This window comes from Eumetopias jubatus, unplaced genomic scaffold (genome assembly GCF_037043125.1).
Source record: "Eumetopias jubatus isolate StellerSeaLion01/CBP00866 unplaced genomic scaffold, mEumJub1_p1.0 scaffold_10, whole genome shotgun sequence".
In the NCBI taxonomy this organism is placed as follows: domain Eukaryota; kingdom Metazoa; phylum Chordata; class Mammalia; order Carnivora; family Otariidae; genus Eumetopias; species Eumetopias jubatus.
Window position 1 is genome coordinate 48,835,504 of NW_028274816.1, and position 12,920 is coordinate 48,848,423.

At 36.0% G+C, this 12,920-nt stretch overlaps 1 protein-coding gene and 1 long non-coding RNA gene across 4 annotated transcripts in view; one reads left to right on the forward strand and one right to left on the reverse strand.

Annotated features, from left to right (window-relative positions):
• The window catches only part of ZNF529 (zinc finger protein 529), a 41,512-nt gene extending 37,911 nt beyond the window's left edge, over positions 1 to 3,601 (forward strand). For all 3 annotated transcript variants that reach the window (XM_028090720.2, XM_028090716.2, XM_028090715.2), the window contains one exon: positions 337 to 3,601. In XM_028090720.2, coding sequence (XP_027946521.2) covers positions 337 to 1,730 — 1,394 coding nt within the window. In that variant the 3' untranslated portion in view covers positions 1,731 to 3,601. The remainder of the gene's footprint in view (positions 1 to 336) is intronic.
• LOC148163201 (uncharacterized) overlaps positions 1 to 12,920 on the reverse strand; it is a 71,372-nt gene that overhangs the window by 7,456 nt on the left and 50,996 nt on the right. The window contains exons 3-4 of the long non-coding RNA XR_015769384.1: positions 3,296 to 3,465; positions 2,436 to 2,627 (exon numbers count right to left, since the gene is read on the reverse strand). This is a non-coding gene — a long non-coding RNA (uncharacterized LOC148163201). The remainder of the gene's footprint in view (positions 1 to 2,435; positions 2,628 to 3,295; positions 3,466 to 12,920) is intronic.

Below are 12,920 nucleotides of genomic sequence, written 5' to 3' on the forward strand. Positions count from 1 at the left end.
ATACATGATATTGATAACTAGTTCTACATCTGTACATGTTGGTCAGTTTACCTGGATTGGTTCCCAAACATTAGTACTGTCAACAAGTTCACAAAGTGATGATCAGCACCTAAATGTAAGACCCACTGACTTTATCTGTTTCCCTTATCGCAAACCTCAGAATCTTACATTATGCTTTCATCATTCTCTGATCTTTCTTAAGACTTCATTGAGGTATTTTAATTATTCACTTGTATTGTTTGTAAGTTGCAGTTTTTCTCCTCCGCATTTTATGAATGTTTCATTTTTATGGCACATGAAAACAAAAATTGTGTTTCTTTTCCTCCTGTCTTTCAGATTTGGAGTCCAAGTATGACACAAAGACTAGAAAGGACATCACTGGTTCTCAGTGGAAAGTCACAGAAAGTAAATTCATTGGTCTTGAGAGCTCCATTTTCAGAAATGACTGGCAGAGCAAAAGCAAGACTGAAGTACAAAGACCTGAACTGGGATATTTCAGCCAAATGAAAATCAACTCTGAAAAAGTGCCCAATTACAAACATCAGAAGTCTCTTATATCACATCAGAGAATTCATGATAGCAAGAAGCCCCATGCATATAAGGAATATGGGAAGGTGCTTAGCTGTGACTTCAATTTTGATGAATATGAGAGAATACATACTGGTGAGAAAACATATCAATATAATGCATATTGGAAAACCTTTGGAGATGACCCACATACCCTACAACTGAATATACATAGTGGTGTGAAACCTTGTAAATATATGGAATATGAGAATGCATTTAGTTTTTATGAAGACCTTAGTATACAGAAAATGCATGATAATCAGAAGTGCTATAAATGTAAGGAATATGAAAGGACCATTAGAAGAGTTGAAGAAATAACTCCACTTCAAATAATTCGTGATGGTGAGAAACCCTATGAATGCACTTTCTGTGGAAAATCCTTTAGAGTGCATGCACAACTTACTCGACACCAGAAAATCCATACTGATGAGAAACCTTACAAATGTATGGAATGTGGCAAGGACTTCAGATTCCATTCACAGCTAACTGAACATCAGAGAATTCATACTGGTGAAAAACCATACAAATGTATACAATGTGAGAAAGTCTTTAGAATTAGTTCACAGCTTATTGAACATCAGAGAATTCATACAGGTGAGAAACCTTATGCATGTAAAGAATGTGGGAAGACCTTTGGAGTCTGTAGAGAACTTGCTCGACATCAGAGAATTCATACTGGAAAGAAACCCTATGAATGCAAGGCATGTGGAAAGGTCTTTAGAAATAGTTCATCCCTGACTAGACATCAAAGAATTCATACTGGTGAGAAACCCTATAAATGCAAGGAATGTGGGAAAGCTTTTGGAGTAGGTAGTGAACTTACTCGACACCAGAGAATTCACAGTGGTCAGAAACCTTATGAATGTAAAGAGTGTGGAAAGTTCTTTAGACTTACATCAGCACTTATTCAACATCAGAGGATTCACAGTGGTGAAAAACCTTATGAATGTAAAGTATGTGGGAAGGCTTTCAGACATAGTTCAGCCCTTACTGAACATCAGAGAATTCATACTGGAGAGAAACCTTATGAATGCAAGGCATGTGGGAAGGCCTTTAGACATAGTTCATCCTTTACAAAACATCAGAGAATTCATACTGGTAAGAAACCCTATGAATGTAAGGAATGTCTGAGTGCCTTTAGTGTGGGTAAGCACCTTACTTGATATCAAAAAAGTTGTACTGGTGTTTTGTCTTGAATGAAAGACATGTACAAAAGCCTTTTGCTTCTGAGTTTCACTGGGAAAGTCCATGCATTATAATATGAAGTAATCAAGGGGCCAATGTTCCTCTTATTGTTTCCAGACTTCCTGGCCCCTCTATTTAGAAGTAGAATTGCTCAGTGATAGATGATGTATACTTTGTTTTGTTCCATATTGCCAAATATTTGTTTTTATTTCTCCTTTTCATATCAGTTAACATTGTGAATATCCATTTAGATAAGATGGTCCCTATTCATTTCTGATATGTATGGAAAATGTGTTTCACTAATTATTAGTCAATTTCACATGAATTTCTTTTCCGGGCATGTTTTGTTTACAGTTACTTCTGATGTTTGTGTTTTTGTTCTTGTCTTTGAATTGTTTTTGGCTTATTAATTTGTGATATTATTCAAATAAATCTTTTGCATTCTAATTTTTTGTTACATATGATGTACTTTTCTTCCTCCAGAGAGTTAAAACTTCCAGTCACTTACTATGTTGTTTTAAAGTCTTATGACCCTGCATGGTATTTGTGTAGATTTGTTTTTGTTTAATTTTCTCTTGTTTTTGTTTTAATGTTAGATAAGTAATTTCCTTCCCATTTTCATCAAGTGATTGATTTCTTTTAAAATTTCTGTTTTGACATGACAGACTTGCCTAAATACTTACCAGAACACAATTCCTTTAAAGAGCCTTTTGAGGGGCACCTGGGTAGCTCAGTCCTTAAGTGTCTGCCTTCGGCTCAGGTCATGATCCCAGGGCTCAGGGATCGAGCCCTGCATTGGGCTCCCTGCTCCATGGGAAGCCTGCTTCTCCCTCTCCCACTCGCCCTGCTTGTGTTCCCTCTCTCACCGTCTCTCTCTGTCAAAAAAAAAAAAAAAAAAGTCTTTTGTCCTCTAGGCAGTACCAATGAGGATCCAAAGGAAAGGGGCACTTTTAAATATTTTGTAAAATTTACTAAGCCATTCTTCTCTGTCTTTTAGACTTATTAAATGAGGGGAAAATCTACAACTGTTGCAATGATTATAAACTTAGTAAACTTATATTTGGAGGATCTACAACTCTATTATTACCATGGCTTCAATTGGGCTTTGTATATTTATACTTTTTATTCCCTGTTAGTGTTGCCTTGCCGGGTTGTGGCAGCTTAACAATCAATAGAACTTTGATTTTAGAAAGGAAAGGAAAAGCAAAAGAAGAAAGAAAATTAGTGAACAGAGATAAAGTTGCAATTCTTAACTGTCCATTATCTCTTTCTTTAGTTAGGAGAGTTGACCTGGTTATGCAATTAATGTTAATTATGAGCCACTGGTTATTAGATGTTTATAAGAAAATTTACCTATTGTTTAGATACATTTATGTCACCATCATTTATTAGATTTTAGTTTTTCAAATTGGTCTTCCCCAGAATTTTTGCATGACCCAGCAATAGTAATTAAGCCATTTTCTTATTGTATATATTGAGCTATTTTCTTTAAATATTACTAATTAGTATTTTATTTAAATTAGCAGTTTTTAAAAATATATACTTAGAGGTGCCTGGGTGGTTCAGTTGGTTAAGCATCTGTCTTCGGCTTGGATCATGATCTCAGGGTCCTGGGATCGAGCTCCACATTGGGCTCCCTGCTCAGCAGGGAGTCTGCTTCTCCCTCTCTCCGGTGTTTTCTCTCTCGCTCACTCACTCTCAAGTAAATAAAATCTTAAAAAAAAAAAAATTATATATATATTTTTTTCCTATTTTTTATTTTTGCTGGCTTGAACAAATTAAAACAATGAGTTATCTAGACCTTACATATACACTTAAAAAGAATGACAGAAAGAAAATAACGATGTATCTTGGCATTTACTTTTTAAAATGATTAATAAATAAAAATTTAATAAATACAAGATATCCTTATTATGCCTCCCTTATTTGTAATTACAACTACATTTTGGTGACATTACATCAACATTTTTCTTTGAACTATGTTAACTCCTGAAATTTCACAGACCACTGGTACAATAAACCATAATGTAATTATTGCTATTAACTTTTTTTTTTTGCTACTTCTCTGGTGCTCAGATTGTTAAAACTTTATTCCTTTCCATTTTCATTTGGTACTTTATCCTTTCCACATTTTCCCTAGTCTACATAGAAGTTTTTGGATTTTTCCCCCCCAAATACAAAAGAATGTTCCAGACCTATCGTATTTATTGCTGCAATGAACCATGAAATTAGCTTCCAATAATGGAATCCTTTTTCAGTTTAGTGGTGAAGAATTCTAATAAATGTAAAAGGGATGAGGGAGATAGGAAAACACTGTAATAACAGTAATAATTATATACAAAATTCATTGATGGATACTAAACTATGAAGGTGAAAGTTTAAAGAGAAACAGGCCATTAGAATTATATCAAAGTATCTATCCCAAATACATAATTACAAGGAGAAAACATTCCATATACCACCTTTTTGAAATGATCACCAGTAGTAAGACAATGGCACATACACTACCCAGAGTGAGGCACTAAGAAGGGCATACCACACGAATAGTATTCTGACTTAAGAAGAAAAGAAAAAAAGAAAAACATAACCATAATGTAATCATGAGGAAACTGCCGACAAACTGAAAATGAAGAACTTTCTATATAATACCCAGTATTCCAGAAATCCATGACCTTTCAAGGTCATGAGTGGCAAGGGTAGAATGAAAAGCTCCCAAAAGATTGGAGGAGACTGAGGCCATTTGACAACTAAATACAATGCAGGAATTTGGATTTGATCTTCGGAACATTAGTGGAGAAGACTTGGTGAAATCCAAATAAAGCTGGTACTTTAGGGGCACCTGGGTGGCTCAGGCAGCTAAGCACCCAACTCTTGATTTCGGCTCAGGTCATGATCTCAGGGTCATGGGGTTGAGCCTCACATCTGGCAGCACAGAGCCTGCTTGTCCCTCTCCCTCTGTTCTTCCCCCCACTATCTCTAAAATAAATCTTTTTTTTTAAAGAATTTTTTTTATTTATTTATTTTTGACAGAGAGAGGGAGAGTGTACAAGCAGGGGAAGCAGCAGGCAGAGGGAGAGGAAGAAGCAGGCTTCCTGCCGAGCAGGGAGCCCAACGTGGGGCTCGATTCCAGGACCCTGGGATCATGACCTGAGCCGAAAGGCAGACGCTTAACTGTCTGAGCCACCCAGGTACCCTAAAATAAATAAAATCTTAAAAAAAAAAAAAAAAAGCCAGTACTTAACTGATAGTACTATGCCAATGTTAATGTCCTGGTTTTGATCACTGTACCATGATAATGTAATATGTTAATATTATGCAAACTAGGAGAAGAATGTATGGAAATTCTGTGTTCTTACGATTCTTCTCTAAGTCTAGAACTTTAAAAAATATATATTGTTTGCAGCCAAAATGGAAAATAGACAGGAGTTACCTTCCTGCCTAAAGTAACAAAACACTAGATAAAATACAAGCAGCAATTTTCAGATATTGAACATTAGACAACAGAAACACCTAACCAAGTGTAAACAAATAGGATATCCATACTTTTGACTCCACTTACTTCCCAGTAGGCATTTCCACATCTCAGCACAGGGAGGAGGAAGACAGGGGGAGCATTGTGATGCAAAGATGGAGATAAGAGTCCAGGGAGGCAGAGAAAGCTAGTCTAGGGCAGACTACGAGAGCAAGTCTTGATCAGTGCATGGAGGTAACTACCTGAAGCCAGCAAAAGAAATGCTTAGAAAAAGCACAGGTAACCCTTGGGAGCTGACACAGCCAGAAATAGTTTGTGTCCCCATCATCCAGAGAGGTAAACTTCGTAATAGACTGGTTAGATTACTTGAAAAGTTAGTGCCTCAATAGAGAAGCAAGTTAGTGCTAAAGGCTTTCTGGTCCCACCTGATAAAGTTTAAAGGAAATCTTAATAGGAAAAAACTGTTACTAGGTAACATAGATATATTCCAGAATAAAGCTTGAGTATATTTCTATAATTTTATTTTCTTTAAGATTTTATTTATTTATTTGACAGAAACAGCAAGAGAGGGAACACAAGCAGGGGGAGTGGGAGAGGGAGAAGCAGACTTCCCACCGAGCAGGAAGCCCGATGCGGGGCTCGATCCCAGGACCCTGGGATCATGACCTGAGCCGAAGGCAGACACTTAATGACTGAACCACCCAGGCCCCCCTTGAGTATATTTCTAGAAATACAAAAATACCAAGCACATAGAAGGCAAATTTTATGATGTGTGGCTGGTAGAAAAAACAAAAACAGGAGTGTAAAAATGCAGGAATACATGAGTATCATGAGAAAAATCTATAGGAACACACCCAGAAATGACAAAGATAGATTTTATATTTGATTTGCTAGCTTTTATATTTGGCAGTAGATACTGGCAGTACAACCATCTAAACTATTTTCTACATGCCCAACAAGGAAGAAGAGATTGATCATGGTAAGGTGTTGAAAATATTAAAAAGACCTAAACAAAATTCTAGAAATTGAAAAATGTCTAAGATTTAAAAATACAGTCAATGAGATTAATAGAGTAGACACTATGAAAGAAAACATTAAGCTTGAGAATACAGCAACAAAAACTACAAGCTGAACCAGAAAATCAGACTAATAAAAGTAAATTAGGTAACAGAAAACTACGGGATAACTGCAATCAACTTAATTATTGTAATTGGGAATCCCTGGAAGAGAGCAAAAAGAATGAGCAGGGACCCCCCCAAAAAAAAACAAACAAAACAAAACAAAAAAACATTTACAGAAATAAGTTTTCCAAATTTGGTGAAAACTAAATCTACATACCCAGGAAGTTCAACTCATCCAAGCAAATCACACCAAAGCAATCATAACCAAACTTATTAAAATCAGTAATAACAGAAGAATCTTAGCAGCAGAAAAACAAAAAATCCTACGTGCAAAAGAGCAAAGATTAAAAAAAATTGTTCTGGACATGATGGAGTAAACATATTTTACCCTACTCCTCATTAGATATAAGGTCCATGGGCATAAATACATGAAACAAACTTAAGAAGAATCTGAAACAGAACTGATTATGGACTTTGGGACTTAAGGAACAACCCAGCCCAGTGGTGACTTCCTTGGATGAGAGTTGGGTTTTGTTTTTGTTTTGGCTTCAGGTCTGAGAACCAGAGAACACTGCAAATTGGAAATGTCACCACATGTAAACAATTACCCAAAAAACCACACCACACACTAATAACAAGAAAACAAAAAACACCCATGATATGCCTGTTTTCCTCAGACAAAGGGCTGAAAAAGTTGTGGCCCTGCGGAACAAAAAGCCCTTTTGACAATGCCAACTCTATGTTATCTGAATGGTACAAAGGGAAATGCCTGTCTTCCACACCATTCTGCACAACAGCCAGCAGCACCACAACCTTCCAGTAAGTATCTGCAAAGACTGTGGTGTGTGCACAGCCCTATCATCCCAGCCCAGGAATAAGGCAACGTCCCTTCTCCCAAACACTGGGTACATTCAGCTGCTGTATGAGCAGAAACCTGACTGCCAATCCTGACACATCAGTAATGTGGACCCTACAAAGATGTGAGTGGAACACTGCCATCATAGCCCAGAAATAAAACACGCCTCATCTTCTCCTGGTGGACAGGTGCACTGGGAGGGTGTGAGTGTGATTAGGGCCTTGACTATCATTGTGACCTGGCACTTACTAGCTGGTGTTCCACCCTGTACTAGTTCAGAGGCATTTGAAGAGGCAGTGTATAATCAGACGCTGATTACTACTCTTAACAGCAGGAACAAAGGCCTTTTCCCCTTCCACCTAATGGGGGCCTCCACAAACTATGTATGTGAATCGAGCCATGACTAAATTCCAGCTCACCAAGTAACATTTACCCAGAAACCAGAATGTCATAACACCAAATTACCAGAGTACAATCAAAATTTATTCATCCTAGCAAGAATGAGGCATATTCAACTTAAATGAGAAAAGACCATCAAAAAACACCAACAAGATCTCAAAGATTTTGGAATTATCTTACAAGAATTTTAAAACTACTATCATAAAAATGCTTCAGTGACAAAGAATGCACCTAAAAACAGAGTTCTAAAATACATGAAATAACTGACAACTTAAAAGTAATTAGAATATTCAAACCACTTTCAGTAATGGCTAGAACAACTAGGAAGATGTTCAACATAAAGAAGACATGAACAACACTATAAACCACCCAGATCAAAGACATCAATAAAAACGCTAACCAATAATAGCAAAATACACCTTCTTCTCAAGTACACAAAACATTCTCCAGAAGAGAACACATCTTAGAACACGTCTTAGGCCATGTCTCAATAAACTGACAAATTAAAATCGTGCAAAGTATATTTTGATAATGAATTAGAAGTCAATAACAAAAATGTGAAAAGAATTACAAATCACAACTATGTGGAACTTACACAACTCACTTTTTTAAAAGATTTATTTATTTTAGAGACAGCACTGGGGGAGGGGCAGAAAGGGAGGGAGAGCAAGAATTCCAAGCAAATTCCCCACTGAACACGGAGCCAGAGTGGGGCTTGACCCCACAACCCTGAGATCATGACCTGGGCCAAAACCAAGAGTCAGATGCTTAACTGAGCCACCCAGGTGCCCCTACAACTCACTCTTAACTAAAATGTCAAAGAAAATATCATGAGGAAAATTAGAATACTTTCAGATGAATGAAAGTGAACTGAAGAGATGCATATAAAGCATTGCATAAAGGTATATTTATAGTTGTAATTGCCAATATTTTTAAAAGATCTCAAAGGAAGAACCTAACTTAGCACGTTAAAAAACTAGGGAGAAAAACCTGAAACAAAAGGAATTAAATAAAGAATAGGTGAAAAACAAATAGAAAAAAAATCAAAATTTGTTTCTTTAAAAGATCAAAAAAATTAGAGATGTTTTTCTAAAATGACCATGGAAATAAAAAAGGAAAAGGTTCGGGGCGCCTGGGTGGCTCAGTCGGTTAAGCGTCTGCCTTCAGCTCAGGTCATGATCCCAGGGTCCTGGGATTGAGCCCCGCATCAGGCTCCCTGCTCTGCAGGAAGCCTGCTTCTCCCTCTTCCTCTGCCTGCTGCTCCCCCTGCTTGTGCTCTGTCAAATAAATAATAAAATCTTTAAAAAAATTAAAAATTAAAAAAAAATTAAAAATTAAGAAAAAGGAAAAGGTTCAGATTACAAAAATCCATCATGAAAAATACCTGACTACTAACATCATAGAAATTACAAGTATTATAAGGAAATGCTATGAACAACTGTATGAAAGCAAATTAGATAGATTAAACAAAATCCTAAAAGGTCAAAATTAGCAAAATACACACAAAAAGAAAGATAATCTATGCACATACCTATTAAAGAAACTGAATCCCTAATAACCTTCTAAAACAGAAAGCATCAGGCACAGATGCTTTCACTTGGTGAATTCTACCAAACATTTAAATAGGAAATAATACTAATTCTCTACAATATCTTTCAGAAAATAGGGTAACAGGAAAGTGTTCCTAACTCATTTTATGAGGCCAGCAATACCTTACTACCAAAATCACATACATTATAAGAAAGGAAAATTACATAGTAGTATCTCTCAGAACATAAAAGCAAACATCCTCAACAAAACATAATATCAAATATAACAATGTATAAAATTATACAACACAATCGAGATTTATCCTATGCATGCAAAGCTATCTCTACATTGCAGTCAAGTAATGTAATTCATTACACATCAACAGGCTAAAGAAGAAAAATCATATTATCATGTCAATAGATGCAGAAAAAGCATTTTTTTAAAAAGAGTAATACCCATTTATGATTAAAAATCTCACAGCAAACTAAGAATAGATGGGAACTTATTCAACTTGATAAGAACATCTACCAAAACCTACCACCACTATTTTCAATATTGTGCTGGAAGTCCTAGCTAATGGAACAAGTTAAGAAAAATAAAAGGTACACAGATTAAAAAGGAAGAAATAAAGCCATCTTTGTTTGCAGATGACATGGTTGACTATGCAAAACTCCAAAAGAATCAACAACAAAGAACTCCTGAAACTAATGTGAGCAAGGCCAAGCTTGCAAGCTACAAGGTTACCATACAAATGTCAAGTTCTTTCCTACATACCAGCAATGAACAATATAAAATTAAAATTAAAAATGCACAAACATTTAGCACATTAAAAAGTACTAAGGAAGAAATCTAAAAAAATATGTATAAAGAACTAAAAAAACTGATGAAAGAAATCAAAGAACTAAATAAATGAAGAAATATTCCATATTCATAGATAGGAACGCTCAGTATTGTTAGGATGACAGTTATTCCAACCTTGAGGTATAGAATCATTACTATATCAATCAAAATCTCAGCATGTTGGGCGCCTGGGTGGCTCAGTTGGTTGAGCGACTGCCTTCCGCTCAGGTCATGATCCTGGAGTCCCGGGACTGAGTCCCACATCGGGCTCCCTGCTCAGTGGGGAGTCTGCTTCTCCCTCTGGCCCTGTTCCCTCTCGTGCTCTCTATCTCTCATTCTCTCTCTCTCAAATAAATAAATAAAATCTTAAAAAAAAAAATCTCAGCATGTTATTTTGTAGACATTGACTGATTCTGAAGTTCATATGGAAAGGCAAATGACCCAAAATAAATCCACACAATACTGAAGATAAAGAAGTTGGAGCACTAACACTCTCTGACTTCAAGATTTACTACAAGGATACAGTAATCAAGACTCTGTGTACTGTCAAAAGAATAGACAGATCAATGAAACAGAATACAATGCTCAGAAATAGATCCACACAAATACAGCCAACTGATCTTTTACAAAAGAACAAATACAATTCAGTGAAGAAAGATGTCATTCAACAAATGCAGGTGGAACAACTGGATATCCACATTAAAAAAATGAATCTAGAGACAGGCTTTAAACTTTTTAAAAAAATTCAAAATTCATCACAAACCTAAATGTACAATGCAAAACTAAAAGACTTCTAGAAGATAAAACAGAAGAAAGTCTAGGTAACTTTGGGCTCGGGAATGATTTCTTAAGAAAAATTAAACCTGTTAAGTCAGATGTCATTAAAAATTTCTGCTATGCAAAAAACACTCTTAAGAGAATAAAAAGACTAGGCACAGACTAGGAGAAAATTTGGAAAACACATACATGATAAATGACTTAAATCTAAAATATACAAAGAACTCTTAAAACCTAACAGTAGAAAGCAAACAATCCAATTAAAAAACAGAGAAAAGATCTGAACAGACACCTCACAGAAGATATACCGAAAGCTAATAAGCTTATGCGAAGATGCCTAACATCCTATAGCAATCAGGAAATTGCAAATTAAAATAATGAGATACCACTATACACCTATCTGAATTGCTAAAATCCAAAATGCTGACAAAGATGTCTAGCAACAAGAACCTTATTCATTGCTGGTAGGAATAGAAAATGGATCAACCACCTTGGAAGATAATTTGACAGTTTTTTATAAACTTACTCTTACCATATGAACTAGCAATCTTTCTCCTAGATATTTACCCACAGAAGTAGAAAACTTATGTCCACAAGACTCCACACTTGGATGTTCATAGCATATTCTTAATTTTCTCCAACTGGAAGCAACCAAGAGGTCCTTAAAATGTCTTTAAGAGGTGAAAACAAACTGCTATACATCTATACAGTGGATTATTATGCAGTAATCTTTAAAAAATTAAGCTATTAAGCCACAAAAACACATGGAGGAAACTTAAATGCATACTGTGTAGTGAATGAAATAAATGCCTTTTTACTTTCTGTATTTCTGATTTTTTCATACCTGGAGACTTCCTTACTCTGGAGAGTGTGTGTCTCTGTGGCTACCTGTGTCTCCTAGGGTAGCTAATTCCTTACAGGTAGTAAAAATTTACTTGGGAGTATGCCTTTCACATGCAAACTAACCAACCAGAGCACAAACTTAAACTTCCTTCACTCGGCCACTATTCCGTTGCCCTAATCACCCCAGAGCCATATACTAGCAACTAGGGACAGCACTTTGTCACAAAGCCTTCTGAAATTGTTCAAACTTATCAATCCTAAGCCTGCTTACCCTATCCCACCCATTCCTTTCTGCAGAAATCACAGTAAAGTCTCTTGCCCACGTTTTTTCCTTGTTCTTTCTACCTCAAAACAGACGCCAGTGCTTCCCCATGTCAGCCTATGTTGCATGCTGTACCTCCAGTAAGTATAAAAATGTCTCCCTTCCTGACAGTCATCTCTGTGTCTGTGTCTTACCATACCTGATTAAAACAAATCCTGGGTCAATTTTTTAAAAAGCCACTCTGAAGAGGCTACATACTGTATGATTCCAACTCTATGACATTGTGTAAAAACAAAACTATAAAGACAACGAAATTATCAATGGATGCCATGGAATAGGAGGGAGAGATGAATGGTTGGAGCACAGGGGACCTTTAGGGCAGTAAAATTATTCTGTATGATGTTGTGATGGTGTGACATGATGCTATATGACACATGACATTATGCGTTTTATAAACTCATACAACTATACAACACAAAGAGTGATTCCAAATGGAAATTATGAGCCTCAACATCAATGTTGATTAATAGACTATAACAAAAGTACCATACTCCTATACAAGATATTAATCATAGGGGAAACTGATCAAATAAGGGGGTCCACTTCATCTAAAGGATAGTTCAAGTTCAGTATTTCCTTGATGATTTTCTATCTGGATGATCTATCCAATGTTGAAAGAGAGGTAATGAAGTCCATTACTATTGTTGTATTTCCGTCGATTTCTCCCTTCATATCTGCTGTTCTTTTAATACTCTGAGATGCTCCAGTGTTGAACACGTATATATTTACAATTGTTATGCCTCTTGATGAACTGACCTTCTCTTGTTAAAGCTTTTCACTTAAAGTATATTTTGTCTGATAGAAGTACAGTTGCCTTATATTTTGGTTTTCATTTGTATGGAACATCTTTTTCCATTCCTTCACTTTTATCCTATGTATGTCCTTAATACTGAAGTGAGTCTCCTATAAGCCGCACATAATTAGGTCTTATTCTTACAATCTTTCAGCAACGCTAGCTATGCCTTCAATTTGAGAATTTAATCCACTTACATTTAAATAATTATTGAT